This window comes from Myotis yumanensis, unplaced genomic scaffold, assembly GCF_028538775.1.
Source record: "Myotis yumanensis isolate MYYU_CA2020_CCGP unplaced genomic scaffold, mMyoYum1.0.hap1 SCAF_2, whole genome shotgun sequence".
Lineage (NCBI taxonomy): Eukaryota > Metazoa > Chordata > Mammalia > Chiroptera > Vespertilionidae > Myotis > Myotis yumanensis.
The window spans coordinates 63,335,348-63,358,849 of record NW_027223753.1 but is presented as its reverse complement, the minus strand read 5'-3'; the positions used below and the strand labels follow the sequence as shown (position 1 = coordinate 63,358,849).

The 23,502-nt window shown below is 44.0% G+C and overlaps 1 protein-coding gene across 3 annotated transcripts in view; it reads left to right on the top strand.

Annotated features, from left to right (window-relative positions):
• The window catches only part of MCOLN2 (mucolipin TRP cation channel 2), a 61,336-nt gene that overhangs the window by 30,689 nt on the left and 7,145 nt on the right, over nucleotides 1–23,502 (top strand). For 2 of the 3 annotated variants that reach the window (XM_070405490.1, XM_070405488.1), the window contains exons 5-11: nucleotides 5,859–5,943; nucleotides 6,050–6,146; nucleotides 7,828–7,927; nucleotides 12,775–12,887; nucleotides 14,067–14,216; nucleotides 17,168–17,269; nucleotides 17,376–17,498. In XM_070405490.1, coding sequence (XP_070261591.1) covers nucleotides 5,859–5,943; nucleotides 6,050–6,146; nucleotides 7,828–7,927; nucleotides 12,775–12,887; nucleotides 14,067–14,216; nucleotides 17,168–17,269; nucleotides 17,376–17,498 — 770 coding nt within the window. The remainder of the gene's footprint in view (nucleotides 1–5,858; nucleotides 5,944–6,049; nucleotides 6,147–7,827; nucleotides 7,928–12,774; nucleotides 12,888–14,066; nucleotides 14,217–17,167; nucleotides 17,270–17,375; nucleotides 17,499–23,502) is intronic. The other variant, XM_070405489.1, reaches the window with a different exon arrangement.

Sequence of the window (23,502 nt, the reverse complement as noted above, 5' to 3'; positions counted from 1 at the left end):
AGGCCCTGGAAGTTTGTGGATCTCTTAGGTCCGTGGTCGGCAAACTGCGGCTTGAGAGCCACATGCGGCTCTTTGGCCCCTTGAGTGTGGCTCTTCCTAAGCCTTAGCAGTACCCTGATTAAGTTAATAACAATGTACCTACCTATATAGTTTAAGTTTAAAAAATTTGGCTCTCAAAAGAAACTTCAATCGTTGTACTGTTGATATTTGGCTCTGTTGACTAATGAGTTTGCCGACCACTGTCTTAGGTGCAACTTAAGGTGGTTGGTTTTGTGGTAAATGCCCAGGTGTTTCCTGTTTGTTTAGGTTTTTCCCTCCTCCACGCGGGGACGATTAGACATTTTTGGGGAAAAAAAAGAAAGATGAGTCTGTATTTATTAAATGAAATAATGTGTTAAAGTGCTTTGCACTCTTGTTTTTTATTATTTGTAAAATATATTAATGCTCTTCAAAGGCAAATTGTGATTAGCAGCTCATTTCCTCTTTCAGGCTGTTGCTGGCCCCAAAGTTAACATCTAAATAAGCAGAATTGTTTTGTGCCATTCTGTTAAGAATTTAAGAGAATGTCTTATGTAAATTCAAAGTGCTTGACTTACATACAGCTCTGGGGGTTTTGTAATTCATTCAGTAAACCTCTGGTGTACACCTACCACGCCCAAGGTGCTCACTGTTGATGTCATCATGTGCTGCACAACTGTTTGGTCAATGACAGATCACATACACCACAGTGGTCCCACAAGATTATAATGGAACTGAAAAATTCCCATTGCCTAGTGACATCACAGTGCAATGCATCACACAAATACTCACCATTATGTTACAGTTGCCTACAGTATTCAGTACAGTGACATGAGGCTGCCTAGGAAGCTGTAAGGGAACAAAATTTGTCACCCCCAAATATGTCTACTTGGCAAAAGGATTATTTCAGGCAGGTTAGTTTAAGAAACAGCAAACATAGAAGAAGCTCGGAAGAGACATCTCCCTTTGTAAGGGTGTCTCCCTGGCTGTGCCAGCCAGAGGGGGGTGACCTTGCCTCTGTAGACTCTTATCAATGCAGATGGCAGAGATTCAAATCTGCTTAACAACCTTACCTTTGTTTACTGTGCTTTCCTGATAACCTCCCATACCTGACCCTCCCCACCCCCAGTATCGTCTTTTGTCCTCAGCTGAAGGTGGTATTTAAGGCAGTTGGTGGCTTCCATTTTCCTGGGTCTCTGTATATAGCAGGTATACATGTTATTAAACTTTCGTTTGTTTTCTCCTATCAATCTGTCTTTTTATTATAGGGGTGTCTCAGCGAGAACCCAGAAGGGTAGAGGGAAAATTACTCTAGAGAGCAATGGGCTATACTCGTGGTCGGCAAACTGTGGTTCGCGAGCCACATGCGACTCTTTGGCCCCTTGAGTGTGGCTCTTCCTAAGCCTTAGGAGTACCCTAATTAAGTTAATAACAATGTACCTACCTATATAGTTTAAGTTTAAAAAGTTTGGCTCTCAAAAGAAATTTCAATCGTTGTACTGTTGATATTTGGCTCTGTTGACTAACGAGTTTGCCGACCACTGGTACCAATTAACGTAGGTGTGTGGTAGGCTATACCATCTAGGTTTGTGTAAGTGCCCTCTCTGATGTTCACACAATGATGGAATTGCCACATTTCTCAGAAGGTAACCCTGTGGTAATCCGTGCATGACTACACTGGGCTTGCAGCAATTAATAAGTGATAGCGCCTCAGCTAGATGACAGTTCGGGAGTAGGGATCCTAGGAGCAGTTCGCATTTGAAGTGGTTTTATCAAAAGGAGAGCTTCACACCATTCATTTGACCCTATTTCCTATGATCTGGTTTTAAGGCTTCTTGGCAATAGAGTAGAACACCCGCGTAGGCAGAGGTTCTGATTGTTTGCACAGACTGCCTGGCTAGACTCTCTGCATGGGCAGGTGTGTCCTGTGCTCCCGGCTCTGAGAGAAGCAGCTCCTGAGCCAGGACCATAAGGGCCCCAGGTGGCTTTCCGAGGTCATCTCTGTGTCAGGTGTCAGCGGCTGGCTCTGTGGGCAGCAACCTTTAAAGTGGCTTATCTGGTTGCCCCACAGGTTTTGCTCTCCTGAGATCTATTTGGTAGACAGCAATCAGGGGCTAATCGGTTCACCCTGAATCTTCCCTGAGGCTGTCAGCTCCGCTCCTACCTGAAGGGAGGTGTTCCTATCACTGATGGGAGTGCCTGACAGGTGGAACTGAAACCTTGTGCAGTGACCCTCCGCTTCAAGTAAGCCACCAGCCACTTGTCCTCATAAAAACATGTGACTCAGTTGGATGCATCATACAACTATTTTCCAGTGATTCATATGCCATTTTCCTCCATTGATTTTTCTTTAAAAATGAATTAAAGAAATCTGGCCAAAGTCAGTATCAGTGGCGAGGTAGGACAGGCAGTCCCAGAAAGTAGAATTTTCCCCCTGGCCACTGGACAGTGATGCACTTGTTCATTTCCTTTCTATCAGAATATGGAATATTTTTAACAAAATGGAGAGAGGTTGATTATTCATTTGACTTTAAGGGAGACTACTTAAGTTAATTGTATTCTTTAACTTATTAAATATAACTTGTCAAAGAAAATGTTTTGCTGTGTCTATTCAGAAGGTATAAAGAATAGTCTTAAATACTTGATGCTGGATTTTAGCCTCTCTTTTCTTGGACACATTGGAGGAAGCCTGCAGATGAAATGAATAGGGATTGAGTTGGTATGGTCTTAGTAGGTCACGTAGCAGAAGGTGTTCTCAGTTACCTATTCATGAATTTGCATTCTCTTTCCTATTAAGAGAATCACCCTTCAGTGGGCTAAATGCAGAGATCTCCTGCATGCCTGTTCACTCTGCAGATTAATATTTATTTACATGTCTGTGCAGCTGGTGTGAAGGGTTTCCTATCATTCATGCTGTGGGCCTATCCCTCCACTGCTCCATCTAGGCCTGTGGCTTTATAGTTCAGCCTTACTTGGGGGAGTTGTAAGTCCTGTTAAAAAAAATTTTTTTAAAACATTTAGGTAGCGATCATCTTAATAATAAAGAGCTAATATGCTAATTAGACTGAACAGCCAAATGACCTTCCGGATGAAGCCGGGGCTGTGAGGGCCAAGCCCCTTGCATGAATTTTGTGCATCAGGCCTCTAGTTCTTATAAAGTGTTTCATTTTCTGTAACACTGATTTAAATTTCTTCTGTTCTCCTTTCTTAGCATGAGGCATCCTGACCATTTCATCACTCGCCCAGCTTTTTTAAAGAGCACATGTAATCCACCCTCCAATTGTCCTTATGAGGGTTGCTGTTTCATTTGCTGGAGGTCTGTTCTGTGATCGAGGTTGATTTGAATGAAGAGTCTGCTACTCTGATACCATTTTGTTCTGTCTGAGCTTTGATGTTTTAGTTAGGGCTCTTGCCATCCTTTAAAAAAGTTCTTAGGTTTTGCGGTCACCAGGTTCTTGGTGGCCTCATTAGCAAAGACTCTAGCATAAGGTCAACCAGATTTTAGAGAGTTCTGCATGTATAGTTGATAAAGTGCACCCCCATAATTACAACGATAAAACTTGACCAACCAAACAGGTTTTTATAAGGCAAATTTAACATCCGTGAACTGTGAAGAGCTCAGGCTGTGGAACTGAACACATGTGGGTTTAAATTCTGGTTTGCCATCAGCTAGCTTGTGTGACCTTGAGAAAGTCTCTTGGCCTCTCTGTGCCTTGGTTTGTCTATCTGCAAAATTTCAGCAATTGTACCTATCTTACAAGGTTGCTTTGGGTTTATACAGGATGATGCATTAAAGGAGAGAACATATAAAGCTTCTAGCATAGTGCCTGGCACAGAGTAAGTGCCTGACATATAATTGCTATTTTTATCATCATCAGTCTTTTCCTATAGAGAACAAGTTTCTTGTGATTAACTGCTCTCACAATATTAAATAAGATCCAACATTAAACTGTTTCTTGACATCAATCATCTATTTACCAAAAATAAGGAGGCATCCCCTCTGATGCCTGCCTTTCTTAATATTGTGCCTGTTGAGTTGTCCATTCAGCTCATGTCCTTGTTTTCAGCCCAGGAAAACGAATTTTCACAGAATATAAGTGTGTCCTGTATGTTTGTGACATATTTTGGGTGTCAGCTATATGCAATGAGACAACCACACAACATAATATGCTTTTGTTCACAAAGATCTTATCCTCTGGTTGATAGGATAGATAAGCAAATAGAGGATTGCAGTTGTGGGAGAGGACTCTTCAAGAATTAGCCACCGAGTCTACCAAGATTCTGGGCCACCTACTGAGAACCAGCCCTGGTGTTTCCATTTTATTTTATTTTTAAAATATTTTTATTGATTTCAGAGAGGGAGAAAGAGATAGAAACATCAATGATGAGAGGGAATCATTGATCATCAGCCTCCCACATGCCCCACACTGGGGATCAAACCTGCAACCTGGACATATGGCTTGACTGGGAATTGAACCGTGACCTCCTGTTCATAGGTCGATGCTCAGCCACTGAGCCATGCTGGTGGGGCCAGCGTTTCCATTTTAAAGGCAGCCAGAGCCCCAGTAGGAATCAGTGAGGCAGACTTCACAGCAGTCTGTGAGGGCTCTGTGCCCTAGAAAGGTGTTTTCCAGCTCTAGACCTCCTCAGGTTCCTGCCAAGGTGTTGGGCTACACAGTAATGAGACACGTTTCATATGAGGCTCTTGGACTCATTCTTTTATAGTTTATAGTTCATATTATATTTTTATTTGAATACAACCTAAGTTCCTTTCTCTTTAGTTTTTATTTTGAAAAAATATCAGACGATACAAAAAAGTTGCAAAATAAGAGATTTCCTTGTATACCTTTCATCTAGATTTCCCCAATGCTAACCTTTTACCACATTTGCTTTATCATTCTTCCTATGTTTAAATATTCCTCCTGGAATGTATGAGAATAAGAGGCTGACATGATGTCTTTTTACCTGTAAATATTCCAGTGTGTGTTTCCCAAGAACGGTCTCCCACATCACCCCTGAACAGTGCTCAAAATCACAAATAAGCATCGGCACAGCACTTTAATCTACAAACCCTATTCACATCCCATCAATTGCCCTCATGTTCTCTATAGCAAAAGAAAGGTCCCCTCCCATCCCAACCTCCTCGGTCCAGGATCACATACTGCATTTACTTGTCATGCCTCTTTAGTCTCCTTTAATCTGGAGCAAAATAGTACCTTGGTTTGTTGTTGGGTTGGTGGTGTTGTTGTTTTTTTATGACCTTGACATTTTTTTAAAAGTATGTTTTTATTTACTTTAGAGATAGAGAAGGGGAGAGAGAGAGAACACACACACACACACACACACACACACACACACACACAAAACATTGATGTGCGTATGCACCCAGACGGGGCATCTAACTGCAACCTGGGTATTGTGCCCTCAATGGGAATTGAACCTGCGACCTCTTGGTGCGTGGGACAATGTTCAACCAACTGAGCCACACCGGCCAGGGGCTGATTTTGACATTTTTAAAGAGTAAAATGTTCCTCACTTTGGGTTGTTCTGTTTCTTTATGACTAGATTGGGGTTATGCTTGTTAGCGGGAATAGCACACAAGCAGTACATTATTTCCGGAGGTGTCTTTTTATCTCATTACTGGCGATGTTAACTTGGATCACTTGGGCAGGGTGCTGCTATCTGCCAGCTTCTCCACTGTAGTTACCGGTCTTCCTGTTGTAGCTCATAAGTACTCTGTGGGGAGATAGTTGGAAGTGTTCTGCTTCTCATTGCCCTTCGCCCACTGGTTTTAGCATCTGATTTTTGCCTGAAGCAATTGTTGTTCCCCATTGGTCTAGACTGCATTTACTTGGACCTCCAGGGCCTCTCCAAGAACACTGAGGACTGGAAGAACTCATCATTCTTCAGACTGGAATTTTATAGGTAAATATGTTTTCAGTCTCGTTTCCCAGGAGACAGGCATGAGGGAGGGAAGGAGAGTAGATAGTAAGGCTCTGACAATGTATACTTTGTGATATTTTTTATTCAGGCTCCTACTGGTTGAAATCTCCTTTCACCTCAAAGGCATTGACCTGCAGACGATGCTTTCCCGAGAGTTACCGGACTGTTATGTCTTTCAGAATACGGCAAGTGTCTGTTTACTCAGCCACTGTTTCTTATGCTTCCCTCCTCCTTCCGTAGATGCACAGTGCGAAACACACCAGCCTATAGCTGTGTCAGATGCAGTCGTGTTTAAAAGAGTTGAATGGCACGATAGAATTGTTCATCCAGAGACCCTTTCTTCTGAAAATGAAGCAAAGCCTTTTCCAATGTTTTAAAAACTAAATTTCTGCGTTGAAAAGAGAAGTTTCCAAAATTGGCTTTGACCTCTTACTCTTCTAAAACATTTTTTAAAAGTTTATGACAGGTGTTTTAAGTGTCTGTAATATTTTCCCCACTTTCAAATAAAGGTTTTTGCAAATGTAGCAAACGCTTTCAAACCTCCAGGCAGACACTGTCCCCTTGATCTGAAGGCCGTTCTGCAGAGGATCAGCTGTCGCTCCTTTTATTTTGGGAGGAGGCGTGTGCAGTGAAGAGACTGTTCAGTTTTGCGGGGACAGTAACCTGTCTTCCCACTTTCATGGAATTTCATGCCCTTCTTTTCTCCCTCCCTTTTCCTTTCCTTTTTCCCTCCCTGCTTCCTTCCCTCCCTCCCTCCCTCCCTTCTTCATGTTCATGGAAGAGCAAAACTGGATGCTGAGCTGAAAGTTGTATGCAATTATCTCTTAGCAACTCAGGAGAGCACTCTACCCAATAGTCGGTAAATACTAATGAGTCCCTACTCTGCAGCAGACACGGCCCTGCTCTAGAGGTGCAGCGGAAGCTTACAGCTCAGTGGAAGAGAGAGAAAAACAAGTAAAGAAATAAAAGTAATTACTAATGGTGACTTGTGGTAAGGAAGAGAAGAGCAGGATTAGCTGCTGTGGAGTGACCTACACATTATGAATCACATGATGAAATTAAGAAAGTTCACAGGCAGAGAACTTGAGAGCTGAAAGTGTACTAGTAGCTGATCTATGAGTAAATCTATAAGCATTGGGCATCTCTGAACACAAGCCACACTCGGTGTAACCCAATTATATCACTATGACCAAACTAGAGGTTCGAGAACTCAACCTACAGGCCTCATTTCGATATCTCTGAGCTATGACTAAACCTCCACTAACTCTGGCACTTGAGGTCTCATTTCCCCCAAGGAAAACCCCAAATATACTTCTCTCAAGGCCTAAAATACACAGCATATTTCACTTACAAATTTTAAGTGATGAAAGTGTAATAGTGGAAGATATGAGTCATTGGCAATCTTAAATTCAGCCTGCGGCCTTAGGGCATTCTTTGCCATTTCTGAAAGCATTATATATAGCACTTGAGGTGAACAGAAAACTAATTTCCAACCTAGTAGAAACCTAGAATTTCATACCCAAAAGGCTAACTTGAAGCAAATGCTTTTGGATTCTATTCAGTGTAATCAGTGAGGTGACTGTGTTCTCTTGTCAAAGATGGTGAATTTCATGTTTGTTCCTGGGACTAGCTGGCTGTTTTGCTTTTGGATCTCTCCCACCCTGCTTGTGGATTTAGTAGAAGTTCACACAAAGCTGCCTTTGGACCCTGTTTTTTCATTAATGAAAGTTTTGAAGAATCATGTGATGAGGACATTTTCATCAGTACTATTTTTGGATCAGCCTGCTGTTTGGATGCTATTAAAATTTTAAGCAGAGTTGATCTAACAAGTCATATATTGTGCTCTTCATGCATTTGTGTTTCCAGATTACCTTTGACAACAAAGCTCACAGTGGCAAAATCAAAATCTATTTTGACAGTGATGCTAACATTGAAGAATGTAAAGACTTAAACATATCTGGATCTGGTAAGTATCTTACATGCTTGCCCTTTGGAGGATTTTTAGCATTTTATTTTGGAATTTTAGGTGTTTACATGGTTGACTTAGATGGTGACAGAAAGAAAGGGATCCAGAAAATCAGATCTTGAGCATTAGATTCTGTAAAGCATAGCCAGAAATTTTGCATTTTTGTTAAATTCAGCAGATATTGATTATATACCTCTTAGAAGAGGCAGCATGCCCAGTGCTTAGGGTACAACCCTGGCAGCCAGACTGCCTAGGTTTGGGTCTTGGTTCTGTTTCCTATGTCTGTGATATTGGAAAAATTATTTAACCTCTCTATGTCTCAGTACTTTTCAAAATGAGGGTGATAATAGTACTTACCTTCTAGTATGTTGTGTATTAAATGAGTTAGAATGTAAAGCAAAGCACTGAGAACAAGAGTTGGCACATAGTAATTGGTAGGCACTCTGGAGAAGAAAGAAAACACCTTAGTGAGGGAGACACACATGCTTATAAAATCTCCAATATGTCATGGATAGCCATAAGTGGTGGAGGGACAAAAGGCATGATGGTAAAGAAAGCAAAGGTTAATTTTGACTGGGGAAAACTTCCCTACGTTTCCTATCATTATTTTTCAAATAGGTTTTCAGTTTCTTGCTCTCTCTCTTCTGCTTCCAACACCTCATGATGTGAATGTTGGTTTGCTTGAAGTTGTCCCAGAGGCTCCTTACAATACCCTCATTTTAGGGTAGGGGGGATTCTTTTTTCTTTATGCTATTCTGAATAGGTATTTTTTGTTCCCTTATACTCCTAATTGCTCTTTTGATTCTTGGCTTCATCTTCTCTACTGTTGATTCCCTATAAATTATTCTTCATTTCAGTTAGTGTATCCTTCATTTTGGACTGGCTCTTTTTTTAACGTTTCCATGCCCCCCCCCTTTTTTATTACCACCAACCCAGTATTATATGAAATATTTCTTGACGAAGGAAAAGAGAAAAAATATGAATAATAAAGTGCCAATAAATACATATCTATCAACAATTGATTCTAAAAAATGAAATAAACAAACAAGCAGAACAGAAAGACGCATAGAAACAGAGAACATTTTGATGATTGCCAGATGGGAGGGGGTTAGAAGTTGGGTGAAGAATTAAGAAGCACAAGTTGATAGTAACAGAATAGTCATGGGGATGTAAAGTACAGCATAGGAAATATAGTCAATAATATTCTAATAACTATGTATGGTGTAAGATGGGTATGAGATTTATCAGGATGAGTACTTAAGTTATATAATGTCTAATCACTGGGTGTACACCTGAAACTAATGTAATATTATATGCCAACTGTAATTGAAAAATTAAAAAATGATTAAAAAATAATTGAAAAAAAAGAAGAAAGGAGGTCTGGCTCCCTCCTGTGGCCAGTGAGGAGAAACACTAACATTTTTATAGGCTTCCAGAGCTGTGTAGTAAGAAACCAGATTCTGTCACTAGCAAAGTATGAATTTAAAATAAAATGATATGAAAACTTTGAAAAAAGCTGAAGTTTGGAAACTAGCTTAAAAAATGGAGCCTCCCCCCCCCCCCCCACACACACACACACACACCACGTGTCCCCTTCCTCCCCCAGTCTGATTGATTGGCCTGGCTTTGGGGAAGTGGAAAGACAGGAAGTAGGAAAAGGCAAGGGTAACATCTGGTGAGATCCTTGTGCTATTTCCAAAACTTCTGAGTTCATTCACATTCATATACTCTCCCTCTCATCATTGCCTATGTTATCTCAGGGTGAAATATGAGGGAATGCCCATTTTCATATACAAACCAGATGTTTGTATATGACTTCTTTGACTTCTAATACCTGTTCCCAAGTGTGCCATTAATCTCCACTTTCACTTGATTTTATGAGTGTAGCAATTTGGGCATGAGGGGCTGGAGGAGGTATTGGTGGGCAGGACTCCCCATTGATGGCTGATGTAATGGGTGTCATAGGGGAAGGGAGTTTAGTAAGTGTGTGAAGCCCTGGGTTAGAGCCACACAGGCAGGCAGTAATGGTGTTTTACAAACCTGGACTAGTGTTTTACACACCTAGGTTTGGGCAATGTTCCCACAGGGGTAACCGAGTTTCAGTAGAATAGGAAAGCAATTACAGTGTTCATAAAATACTTTCTGCGGCACACCAAACTCGTCTTCCTAATAAAATATAACAATATAATACTGTTTTCTCTGTGATGAGGGATGGTTTCTCTTTCTAGCTCTGGACCTCAGTTTTCTCACTACGAGCCGTCTTAGAGATTTGGTCTAGTTAAATGTCAGACAGGAAGGTACTAGATGCTGTCCTTGCATTTATGGATCTTCAGTCCCATTTTCCCACGAACTGCCTCTAATCCTTCTGCCTCATCCCATGGTTAAGGAAGGAAGGAAGGAAGGAAGGAAGGAAGGAAGGAAGGAAGGAAGGAAGGAAGGAAGGAAGAGAGGAAGGAAGTAAGTCTTGGATTCTAGTCAAATTAAGTTGCTTTGCTTTTTTACCTAAACTTCTGAAGTATAAAATGACTAAAGGTAAATGTCAATGATAGGTGTCAGGCATGTTACCTGGTTTCACATGGATGTCTTATCTGCTTTCCTGACAGCCCTTGAAGCAGGCACTGTTGCTTCCCCCACTTTGTAGCCTAGGCACCTGACGCCTGCTTAGCGAGGCTAAATAGTTCACTCAGTGAGTTACATGCATTGGCTGGCTGTGATCATAACCCACTGGTGAGCAGCTTTACCCTCAGACACTCATGCTGTTGTCACTCACACCCTTGTTATTAGTAAGTCTGTGGAAACTCCGATCTCTCTCTTAAATGCTTCTCTGCAGAGGTGTCGCTGAGGAGCACTCTGACCTTGGACCCCTTGGAAGGTTGCCTGTCCCCAGTGCTGTTTCCTTCTCCTCTGGCCTTTCTCCATCCCGTTCCTGAGCTCATTTCCTCTTCTAATTCTCAAGCATTACTTACCCCCTGCCCTCTGTCTACTTTTCTCTCTGTGGTCCTAGTGCCTGTGCCCACACTCATGGCTTTAGCTGCCACCGAGCCATCCTCTCTCGTCATGGACATTTAGACTGAGCTCAGTTTATGGAGGACAGAAAACCAGGAGTCGTGTCTGCTTGGTCCTTCTTCCTTGTTCCCTGAGTCCCCTTGGAGACCATGCTGCCTCTCTCTGCTTCATCTCTCACCACTATGTGCCTCCTCCTTCTGTGCCTTTTCTGCCTCTGAATTAGCTCAGACCTTCACAAGTTCTTAGATTATTCGGTGCTCTTCTCATGTTCTGCTGGAGTCCTTGCATTTACTTGTAAGCACACTGAAGCATTATGCTAAGCAAAGGCACTGTAGTGTTGACAAAATACATTTGATCCCTGCCTCCCAGAGCCAACCATTTGGTGGGGAAGATGGGCATTGAATGATTCCATGGTAACCATGGTGTTTGCTGTTTACCTGAGCTGTTTCCTGTGCTTTCATATATTAACTTATTTAATCTTCACAACAGCCCTATGATTAGTTTGTTTGTTTTTTACCCACTTTTTGGATGAGGAAACAGGCACCTTCCCTAAGGCTGCTCAGCTTCTGAGTGCAGAGCTGAGATTCAGACCCAGGTTTTCCGGCCCCAGAGGCCATGTCCTTTCCCATTTTTCACCGCCTCTGTTCCTTGCTGTGCTCTCTTTGTAGGTGTAATTTCAAGTTCAGTGGTCATCAAGCAAAGGAGACTATAGGTGTGTACATTATGGAGAGTGCTGTGAGAATAGGGGAGGGGCTAATAAAGATGGGAATTTAGGGAATTTTATTCTGAGAAGATGATACTCACTTTGAAACCTAAGGCTGAAAAAGAACAATTTTTAAAAAAATATATATTTTATTGATTTTTTACAGAGAGGAAGGGAGAGGGATAGAGAGTTAGAAACATCGATCAGCTGCCTCCTGCACACCTCCCTACTGGGTGTGTGCCCGAAACCAAGGTACATACCCTTGACCGGAATTGAACCTTGGACCCTTGAGTCTGCAGGCTGATGCTCTATCCACTGAGCCAAACCAGTTAGGGAGAAAAAGAATAATATTAGCATGTGTGATGGAGAGAGTGCTCTTCCAGGCAGAGGGATCATCATGTGCAAAGCCCCTGAGGCAAGAGCGAGAGAGAACCTGATAGGAGGTGGGAAGAAGTATGGCCTCAGGATAGAGAAGATGAGGGGAGAGAAGCAATTGGCAGGTGATGGGACTGCAGGGATGGACAGGCAGGGGAGAGCCATCGTTGGTATTTGGGATAATTCCATGAAGTCTGAGAGAAGCTAAGGTTACAATTTCATCTTCCTCCAGTACATTCCCCTGTGCTACTGTGTTCCAAGACATACTCTCCTTCTTACTACCATTCCAAGTGGCTATTTTCTCCATGTGCAGAAAGAGCTTATTGAATGCTGGGAAAGTACACAGTAAGGTGGAGAAACAGAAATGAGGAGTCTGAGTCAGAGGCATTTTAAATTGTTTGTTTCCTCATTAACGGAGAACGTGATGTTTGTGCTTGTATGTGAAAGACCTCAAAGTATGTCAATAGTTTTGCCGCTTATGAATGGAGCCCGAATGGACCACCTTCTGTCAAATTATAGTCTATGTAAATATTTACAAATACATTTTAGTACATCTCTTAAGAGTTTATATGTTTTTAAATGTATAAGTCTTAATAACAGGGAAAGTTTTACCTTATTTGTAGACTTCTGAGTAAATGTATTACGATTTGTTTCTGATGTTTTTTGAATTTACCATTTGAACTTCTTTTCTGATGACCATCTTGTCAGAAACTATTCCCCAGTGAGATGTGTTTATCATTTGGATTCTGATTTTGTTCCTCAGTTCAGAAGAACGCTCAGTATGTGCTGGCGTTTGATTCGTTCGTCATTGTGATTTGCTTGGCATCTCTGATTCTGTGCACCAGATCCATTGTTCTCGCTTTACGCTTACGAAAGGTATGTGTGCTGGCATTTTCTTCCTCCCCTCTTGGCCTCCACCCTCAGTTTGTTCAAACAGTGGGCCCTGGTGTTGGGTCATCCTGTCCTTTCTGGAGCCCTTGACTGATTTAGGTTCCTTTGAGTGATTGCCCCCTGAAAAGGCATTCATCAACCTGAGGTGTGTAGGGTGAGTGCAAGCTCCCACCATGTCAGGGATCAGATAATTATCTTGCTTAAAACTGAGCTAATGAGCACAGGTGCACAATGGCGAGCTCTCAAGCTCTTGAATGTTTCCAGAATAAAGGAGACCCTTTTGAATTCAGGAGTAAATCTTAAGAACAGAATAATAGCATGTGTGGGTTTCATCTTTTGCCTTCAAATCAGATTTCATTTTGACAGGGGGCATGATACATGGGTTATAATGAAGCATAAAATACTTTATTCTATATTTTAAATAGCTTGAAAATTCTCTTGAGTTTCATTTCACCTTGTTACTCTTAGGGCTCTTGTGAAGATATATCCCAGCTCCCCACAAATCTTACTCTGGTTTGTGGCATGTGTGGAAATGCAGAATGGGGACAGGTGCATGAAGTCATCAGCATGCCATTGGTGGAGCAAGAAAACAGTCTTCATTCTATTGTTCTCATTCTTGACCTCTGTCAACTTATTTTGTAAATATCCGCTTGTCTTCCTGCCCCTTCCCTGCAAGTCCCCTGATACTCTGATCCCAGGTCAGGGTCCTGGTTCTGCCTAACCAGAGGGGGTGGGCATTGGGAGCACACACACTGGAGCTGGAATGCCTGGGCGCCCATCCTGGCCCCGCCTCCCCAGCCTTAGTTCTCTCCTCTGGAAGATCAGGCTACTAATGCTTGGTTCATAGGGTGCTGTCTGGTTGAATGAGGTGATAAAGTAATATATTGGGGATGTACTGTGTGCCAGCTCTTACAAGAGTCTGTTGGAGAGAAGAGCATAAGCATATAATCTTTGAGTTCGCTTGGTAGGCACTTGAAGGCTTTAGTCTGGCTGGGCAGGTGAGGGGGAAAGTGTGGGCATAATCTCCAGCTTTGAGATGGATCTATCGAGCTGGGTAGGTAACACCATATCATGTTACAGGTGAGAGCTCTGTTTGGCACTTACCTTCTCCTTCCAGAGGGCAGTGTGGTGTGTAAGAAATACTTTTTAAAATGTTTGCTGCAGAGATTTCTAAATTTCTTCCTGGAGAAGTACCAGCGACACGTGTGTAATGCTGACCAGTGGGAGTTCATCAACGGTTGGTATGTCCTGGTGATTATCAGCGACCTCATGACAATCATTGGATCCATCCTCAAAATGGAAATTCAAGTGAAGGTGAGGGGCCACCCATGTTAAGTCTGCTGCTCTTTCTATCCTGGATGATCCTTTAGGATATTAAAGCCTTGTGGAGAGTAGTTTGATTCTCATGTTTTCTCTTTTCTCACTTCCATATATCGGAAGCCTCCTCTGACCCGATTCCTTGTGGAGGGAACATAAGGAAACTGATGTTCTGGGGGAGATGATATCCCTATGAATATCCCCAGGAAACTTGCAGCTTCTTGAGCATAGGAACTGAAGTTTGAGAAGATTGGTTGTTTGGGTGGGTTTCATTTATTTTTTAAAAAAATCGCAGGAGAAGCAGTGACCCATGAACCAGTTCTATCAAGAGCCAGTCCTGCCCAGTGGGTGCTCTGGCAGATGGGGGTGAGGGCAGGACTATTAGAGTGTGTGCCAGGTGCCTGACTGCATAGAACTTAGTTGATTTGATCTTATGACAAAGTCTTGATCCTTCACCCAGATATTCTCCCCTCCAGGCTGTGCTGTCCATCGGGGAGTCTAACTTTCCCTCCCGACACTAACATAGCTCCCGCTTGTCCATCCTGACGACCTCTGGCTTGCTTCGGGCCAGCTCCTCTCTGGCCTGGACTGCTGCAGCCGTCTCCTCATTGCTTGTCCGCCTTCAGCCTTACATCCCTCAGATCCACCCACACAGCTGTCAGAGGAAACTTCCGGGCAGTGTCTATCCTGCTGTTACAGTCCCTTCTCATGGGAACCCCCTTGAGTGGAGTGGCCTCCAGGGTCCTCTCATCTAGCTCTGCCTCCCTCTCCTGCCTGAGATTCACTGAGCCATCCATACTGACCCTCTACCACAACTTTCTGGCTCTTAGCATTGGGCCCTGGTTCAGTCTTTTGTCCATTTACCTGCAATGCTCTCCCCCAGCCTGTCCCCCAGGCCCAGCCCCAATCTGGGTCATGCCCATGGGAAATGCTTTGTGACAAGCTGGGCACTGCATCTCTCACTGCACTTAGCATGTTATATTAAAACTAAAGGCCTGGTGCATGAAATTCATGCACTGGAGGGGGTTGTCCCTCAGCCCAGCCTCCACCCTCTCTAATTTGGGACCCCTCGGGGGATGTCCAACTGCCGGTTTAGGCCCGATCCCACAGGGACATGCCTCTCACAATCCGCAACTGCTGGTTCCCAACCGCTCACCTGCTTGCCAGCCTGATCGCCCCATAACCACTCTCCTGTCAGCCTGATTGATGCCTAACTGCTCCCCTGCCAGCTAGGTCACCCCCAACTGCCCTCCCCTGCTGGCCTGGTTGCCCCTAACTGCCCTTCCCTTCTGGTTATCTTGTAGCGGCCATCTTTTGACCACATGGGGGCGGCCATATTGTGTGAGGGCATGACAGTTAATTTGCATATTACTGCTTTATTATATAGGACTAGAGGCCCTGTGCACAAAAATTTGTGCACTCGGGGGGGGGGGGGGGGAGGTGGGTCCCTCAGCCCAGCCTGTGCCATCTCGCAGTCTGGGACCCCTCAGGGGATGACCACCTGCTGGCTTAGGCCCACTCCCTGGGGGATTGGGCCTAAGATGGCAATCAGACATCCCTCTGGCAGCCTGGCAGCCCTCGGGGGATGTCCACTTGCCAGCGGGGAGCAAGCCTAAACTGCAGTCAGACATCCTTAGTGCTGCTGAGTAGGCGGGAGAGGCTCCCACCACCACTGCTGTACTGGCAGCCATCAACCTGGCTTGTGGCTGAGCAGAGCTCCTCCCATGTGAGAGCACCCTTACCACCAGAGGGCAGCTCCTGCATTGAGCGTCTGCCCCCTGGTGGTCAGTGTGTGTCATAGTGACCAGTCATTCCCAGTCCTTCTGCTGTTAGGCTCAGTTTGCATATTACCCTTTTACTATATAGCATAGAGGCCTGGTGCACAGGTGGGGGCTGGCTGGTTTGCCCTGAAGGGTGTCCTGGATCAGGGTGGTGGTCCCACTTGGGTGCCTGGCCAGCCTGGATGAGGGGATGATGGCTGTTTGCAGCTGGTCACACCCCCTTCAGGGTGGGGGTCCCCACTGGGGTGCCTGGCCAGTCTGGGTGAGGGGCTGAGGGCCGTTTTCAGGCTGGTGGGCGACTGAAGCTCCCAACCTCTCCTTTTTTTCTTTTTCTTTTTATTCTGGGATTTATTTACCTTCTATGGCTGTCACTGGAGCTGAGAGCTGGCTCTAGCTCTGAGGCTCAGCTCCAGCTCTGAGACCTCAGCTGCTGAAAGCAGGTATCTGGGCTTTGTTTGGCTTCTATAACTGAAACACTGTTGCCACTCCAGCTCTGAGGCCCAGCTGGCTGAAAGCAGGTTTCTGGGGTTTGTTTAGCTTCTATAATTGCAACATAGTTGCTTAGAGTGCAGCTCAGAGGCCGGCGGCGCCAGGCGGGGAACCTTGGCTTCCTCCATCACTGGAGCAAGCAAGCCTCCTGTTCGCTTCAGCTGCCTGGCTGCCAGCTGCCATCTTGGTTGGCAGTTAATTTGCATATCGCCCTGATTAGCCAATGGGAAGCATGTCAGAGGTACGGTTAATTACCATGTTAGTCTATTATTAGATAGGATTGTGGTTGTGTGTGTATCTCCTCAATTAGATCCAGAAATCCTCAAGAGCAGAACTGTGTTAGTCAATCACGTTTGAGCTTTCTTTCAGAAGTAGCTGACTTGCATCGTTTCATATTTAACAAACACCATTAGTTTATATTCTTTAATGCCGAAGTAAATGCATTTTCTATTTCAGGATATTATTTGAACAAAAATTCAGTTCAACCAATAGAAATACTAAAAGGAAAGAAGAAACACATTTGGGACTGTGCTCTCTATTACTCTCCTCTTCAGTTTAAATGCCCTAGGATCACCTATAGAGAGCAGGCAGTCCATTCTTTTCCTATCAACTTAAAGTGAGATTAATAAGCTGAGGGGAATAGAATATGTCACTCATATCTGTTTTTTCATTCCTTAGAATATCACAAATTATGATCTGTGCAGCATTTTGCTTGGAACGTCCACACTTCTTGTCTGGGTCGGAGTCATCAGATACCTGGGTTACTTCCAAAAATACAATGTAAGGATGTGGCATTGGGTCATGTCATAGGATTGAGATTCATTTCTTCTTCGGGTTCCAGTAAGCTCCTTCTTAATGCCCCCCCGCGCTGCTGGTGTCTTTTCAGGTGCTCATTTTAACAATGCAAGCCTCCCTGCCAAAGGTGCTTCGCTTCTGCGCCTGCGCCGGGATGATCTACCTGGGTTACACCTTCTGTGGCTGGATCGTCTTGGGCCCGTATCACAATAAGGTGTGTAGCCCTGGTTCTTCCTTCTGCAAATTAGGCACCTGAGAAGTGGGCTTCCAGGACAACCTTCTTCCTACTCTCCCCCAGCACATACCCTCAGCGTCAGGAAAGCCATGTCTTTGCATCAGTTTCTTTTCCTTTACTTTTACTGGATGTTGTAACCACTGTGAGGGAGTGGAGAACACATTTCAGAGTTGTCTGGGCCTGGTTTATGGGCCACATTCCAACCCAGCCAGTTGTCAAATAAGAAATGTCTGGACATGAGATCCTATAATAAAAATGAAAATAGAATGGGGGAAATTATTACAAAATCTTTCTAATTTAACGTATTAGGGTTTTCATCCCAATTAATTGAGGAGAACAAAGGTGGACAGAGTGCCCAGAATGGACCATATTAGGTTTATGATTAAAATGAAACACGTCTTGTCTGTGATGGTGGTTTTGATGGCAGCATCGCCTCTGCCTTATAAAAGATCAGCATCAGAATCCAAATTGTTGCTGAGCTTCAGTCAGCATCATGACCTCAGGGACATCAAAGTTGTGCTCTTCTTGTTTTAAAATAATAATGTTGATTGGTGGAAACGTCAAGAAATGAAAGTAGGTAGGCCCTGTTTTCAAACCAATAAAAAAGAAGGAAGGGAGGGAGGGAGGGAGGGAGGGAGGGAGGGAGGGAGGAAGGAAGGAAGGAAGGAAGGAAGGAAGGAAGGAAGGAAGGAAGGAAGGAAGGAAGGAAGGAAGGAAAAGGAGTTATTGCAACTTGTAGTGTTTCTTCCATGGGACTCTGGCAGTTGGAACCACAGATACAACAAAAATAACAGCAGCCAACACTGTGCGCTTAGCATTTCTGTCCTCTCGTTCGTTTAATCTCCGCAGCAGCCCCTGGTCCTGTTCTCCTGGCTCAGGTGCTGTGCAAGGAGAAAAGAGGTGAAGTGCAAAGGGTCACACTGATGCTTGTATTACAGCTCAGTCTCAACCTCTGACCTCTCTCATTGCCTTAAACAAAACATATGCTTACATCTGGTTTATACACTGTTCACAAAAAGTGAGCAATCCAGAAAGGTTGAGCTCTGTGCGTTGTCCTACTTGAATATGTCCTAGTAAATTAGCACACATCCAGGCTTCCTCCTCTTTTGGGGTTGCATTTGATACGTCCGAAGAGAATAATTGTTTTCCTGTTGGAAAGGCATAGTGAACAAAGTGACAGTCTCTGGGTTCATAGTAAAGCTTGATAATATCACTGCTCTCCCTATTCCTTGTCACTGAGTCATGATGAAATTTGCTCTCTGATATAATCTCTCTGATCTGGAGAACGAACTGTGTGAGTGCCCAGGAAAATTAACATTTTTCTTCTTCACTTGCCGCATTCTTGAATGCTTCTCCAGATTTTTGTCACTAGAGGACAGTGTTGCACTGTCTGAAATAAATACCAAGTTTACTGGTACAGATTTCAGCTTTAATTCACGGGCTCCAAGGCCTCAGGACAAGTGGTCCTATCTCTTTTGCCCTTCATCTCCCTACCCCATCATTGTCCTGGAAGGTGCTCAGATAATGCTACTTGAATTTTACTAATATAGCTACCATTCTTGAATGCTATGTGCCAAATAGATATAGGACCCAAGTTCCTTAACTCCCTTGCTATGTTAACTCCCCAGTAGCCCCATAGGAAATGGGGATCTTACTGTGTTCCACAATTTTCCTGAGGCTACACAGCTAGTCAATGACAGAGATAGGATTCACGTCCAGGTTGCCTGACCCTAATACCCATCTTTGACCAATACCCAGTAGGGCTTTTCTTGGAATTACCTAAAACAGACCATTGCAGACGAGTGTTTCCTTTGACTGAATAGATCAACTCTGAGAGGAGAGCCACATAACCAGTCTCATTTCTCTCTATTTGCTTTGAGGATCCGACTGCATGTTCATATGTTTAATCCTGTCCTTTCAAAGGATGCGGGGGAGACTGGGGTGCTCTGGACCAGCATTGTCCCAAAAAGGGCAGCGAGCACTACAAATGAGAACCACAGGTGGCTTCAAATTTTCCATTAGCTCCATTGAAAAAATTTAAAAAAGAAACAGATAAAATTGTGATTTTAATTATATATTTTATTTACTAGTAGGCATTGAGATATATTACACTCTTTTGTGTGTGTGTACTAAATCTTTGAAATTCAGTGTGTATTTTACCCTGACAACACAGGAGGTGCTCCACAGCCACATGTGGCTGGCAGCTACCATAGTGCCTGCTGCACCTCCCGCCTGTGTGTCTCAGCGTCTGCCTCCGTTTCCCCCACAGGAGCAGGGATAAGGGCTGTGTCCAGGGCTGCCTACCAGGCCCGTCTATGGCGTCTGTCTCACATCGCCACCCACTGGGGAAATGCACAGTTCAGTTACTTTACTGAATGCACCAGCCAGTGGAAGAAGAAAAGCTTCAGTCTGACTCAGGACTCCATGCTTTCCTTCTCCATATCGCTGCTTCTGTGAGTCTGAAGTTAGAAATGCTTCCTGCCTGCTGTGTCTCTCCTCCCATCCCCCCAATTAATTCAAGCTGTCAATCATTCAGGTTCTGCCAGTCAGTCTCTGTTGAATCAGAAGACTTTCCGTAGTACCCAAAGCCTTCAAAAGCTGGACAGCACAGCAAGCATTTCCTAGGATCTAGAATCATAGCCACCTGAGGTGTAGGAGCTAGCTCTTTCTTTAAGCAAACCATCCACTCTAGCCCGGTCGGCGTGGCTCAGTGGTTGAGCATCGACCTATGTACCAGGAGGTCATGGTTCTATTCCCGGTCAGGGCACATTCCGGGGTTGTGGACTCAATCCCCAGTGGGGGGTGTGCAGGAGGCAGCCAATCAATGACTCTCTCTCATCATTGATGTTTCTACAGCCACTCTAAAGAGGAGGTCTCAGGAAAACTAGTTGTACACTGCTGCTTGACTGGTAGCAGGACCCATATTTTTGCTTCCTGTTTTCATGGTAGACATTGGATTCCAATTGAAAGAGGGAAGACATGCAGCAGTGTCCCACCGGTATCGGTACCGGCACTAATGGACTTTGGCACAGTGCCCTTTCAAAATGTCTGGCACCAAGGGCTAGAGACTGTTGATGTTTAATAATTCAAAACCAGGTCTAGAAGAACATTACTCTAAAGTAACGTTTACATTTCCGGAGGACTTCTTTGCTGTGAAGAATAAATCATAGTCTTGCATTGTCCCCATTTCAGAAATGAGAAGACCAAGGCATCGAAACATTGTTGGCCTTTGCTGATGCCATGGGTAAACACTGTGGCAGAACCTGCATTACATCGTCCTGCTCTCAAAGTCTCTAGTTTTAGCCAAGTACCTCTCTTATTCAAAAGAACTATTAGCCAGTTAAAACATTAAACCTAATTATTGCTCTTGAAGGCGATTTTTATGTCCTTCTCTGACATAAGCTGTTGCAAGTTATATTTTCATTTAAATTTTTTTTTTTAAAAAGTTCTTTCTGGTTCAATTTAAAAATATCATTTGGGAAACAAATGCTTAGGTTCGCCGCACTGTGGTCCCAAAGGTCCTATGGGGACTCTTTATGGAAATACCCATTTAATATTTATTAAATGTCTACTGTGCTCCAAGCATGTCAGGTTCTTCTAGGCTGAGTTCTTGGAGGGCAGTGACTATAGCTCATTGCTGCTTGCATCCCCCGGGTCCAGCACAGAACATGGCAGGGATTCTCCAGGTTTGTTACCGAACAAGAAACAGAGAGACAGTAGTACCTGCTTTCCAGGGGCTCACAAGTTCCTAAGAACCACAGCAACTCTCTATAAATGCAGTCCTTCTGGCCTGGATGCACCTTAGGACCTCACTTCTCCTCACCTTGGTTACTTCTAATGTTCACTTCCGTGGAGTTTGGCCCCTGAAAGTGACTGGTTCACAGCCACCTGTGGTACCAATGACAGGGTGTGTGCCAGTCACTTACCTTATTGCGTCTCTGTTTTGACTTTTTGCTGGGTTAAAATGAGTCTCACCCGCATAGAGGAGAGAGAAGCACAACGGCTGTGAATAACATGAATGTTGAGACAGGTATTGTTTCTAAACTGACACTGAGTCATGGCACTGGAAACGAAGGGATGAATTGGATATGTACCAACCAACCAGCTATTTGTAATTCTGGAACCTGAAGCACAGACTGTTAGGGGTTGTGGAAACTAAACAAAGGAATTGGCCAGATTCCAAAATAAACTATGAGAAACATGAATTATGAATGGTGCTGTTAGAGTTGTAATTGCTAGCCATAGAAACCAGCTTTAACTTAGTTTTCTGAAGGCTAGATGGACAATATGTACTCGGAGAACTGCCTGTCATACTGTTAAACAATTTGCATATTGTTGTGCTTGGCTCAACTGGATGTTCCCTCCAGGTCTCTGTGGAGAGCAGCTTTGGGGCTGTTGCTGAAGCAGCACAGGCATGGGCAGGGTCCCTGTTGGGGTTACATTTGTGTCCGCTGCCCTGTCACAGACTTTACCCTATGCATCCAGTCATGGAGGAGGGAGGGTCGGACATGGTGTTTCCATCCAGTTGGAGTATGAAGAAGGGTTCAAAACCAATTAGAAGGCCAAGCAGTAGTTTACGCCGTGGTTCTTACTGATACAGAGAAGGGACTAGAGCTGCAAAGGCAATCTGTCTCGAGGTAGACTTGAAATAGCCCTTCAAAGTTGGCTTCGTTGGACACAGGAGAAGGTATCAGATGAAGAGAATAAATACCATGAGGAAAAGATGGAGAAATGGGTGTGGTGTTGTAGGAGGAGGAAAGCACAAGATAATATTGACAGTGGGGAGATGGAAGGAAGCCACGCAAAGGCGGGCCTATCCCAGCCTTCTTGGTGTGATTTTTTTACTTTGCATCCAAACTTCGTATAATCTTAATGCAAGAGAAATGACCCAGAGGTTGCATTCTATGAAGTTTAGACTTTACCACAGCAGCTTGGACTGGAGGGCGAAGAGGCTGGAGTGAAGGAGACTTCCTCAGAGTTTCTGTAATAATCCAGACGTGAATGTGGACCTGAGAGTGGAGTAGATAGACTGGGTCAGGGAAACGTTGGAGCAGCAGACCTTTGCAGAGTGAAGAGAGTGGGAGAGCAATCCATTCAACACATAGTTTTAAGTACTCGCTTATTTGGGAGTAAATGTTTCTTCAGTAGGAGACAGAAATTACTGACCAGGAGCAGGACAATTGGAAGGAAAGTCCAGTTTCCGGGTTAGGAGGTGGGAGGTTTTATTTTGTTGCATGTGAAGTAGTAGTACAACTTCCAAGTGGAGATGTTTTGTAGACATTTGCTGCAACCTTTGGCAGCCAGGATTCAGAATCTGGAGAAGGGGCCATGCGCTAATGGATATACTAGATAAGAAATATAAATTTAGAAGGCATTGGGAGGAGCCAGGCGGAAACCTACTCTAGTGGAGTGGCTCCCCGAACCTCCGGACCTACTGCTTTTTATTTACTAGAACAGTGGTTGGCAAACTGCGGCTCGCGAGCCACATGGGGCTCTTTGGCCCCTCGAGTGTGGCTACGAAGTTTCAATCACACTGTAAGTGCGCGCCTGCACATGGTATTTGTGGAAGAGCCACACTCAGGGGGCCGCAGTTTGCCGACCATTGTACTAGAATATACATTTGCCCTTTAGCAAACCAAACAGACATATCAAAGGTAAGGTTTGGTAAACAGTAAAAGTTGATCAGGTTAGGACAGTGGTCGGCAAACTTATTAGTCAACAGAGCCAAATATCAACAGTACAACGATTGAAATTTCTTTTGAGAGCCAAATTTTTTAAACTTAAGCTATATAGGTAAGTACATTGTTATTAACTTAATTAGGGTACTGCTAAGGCTTAGGAAGAGCCACACTCAAGGGGCAAAAAAGCTGCATGTGGCTCGAGAGCCACAGTTTGCCGACCACGGGTTAGGAGAATGCCTTCAGCCACCATTGTCTCGACAGAACAATCGGTGCATAGCTTTTAGCCCTTGCTAAAGCCCCAA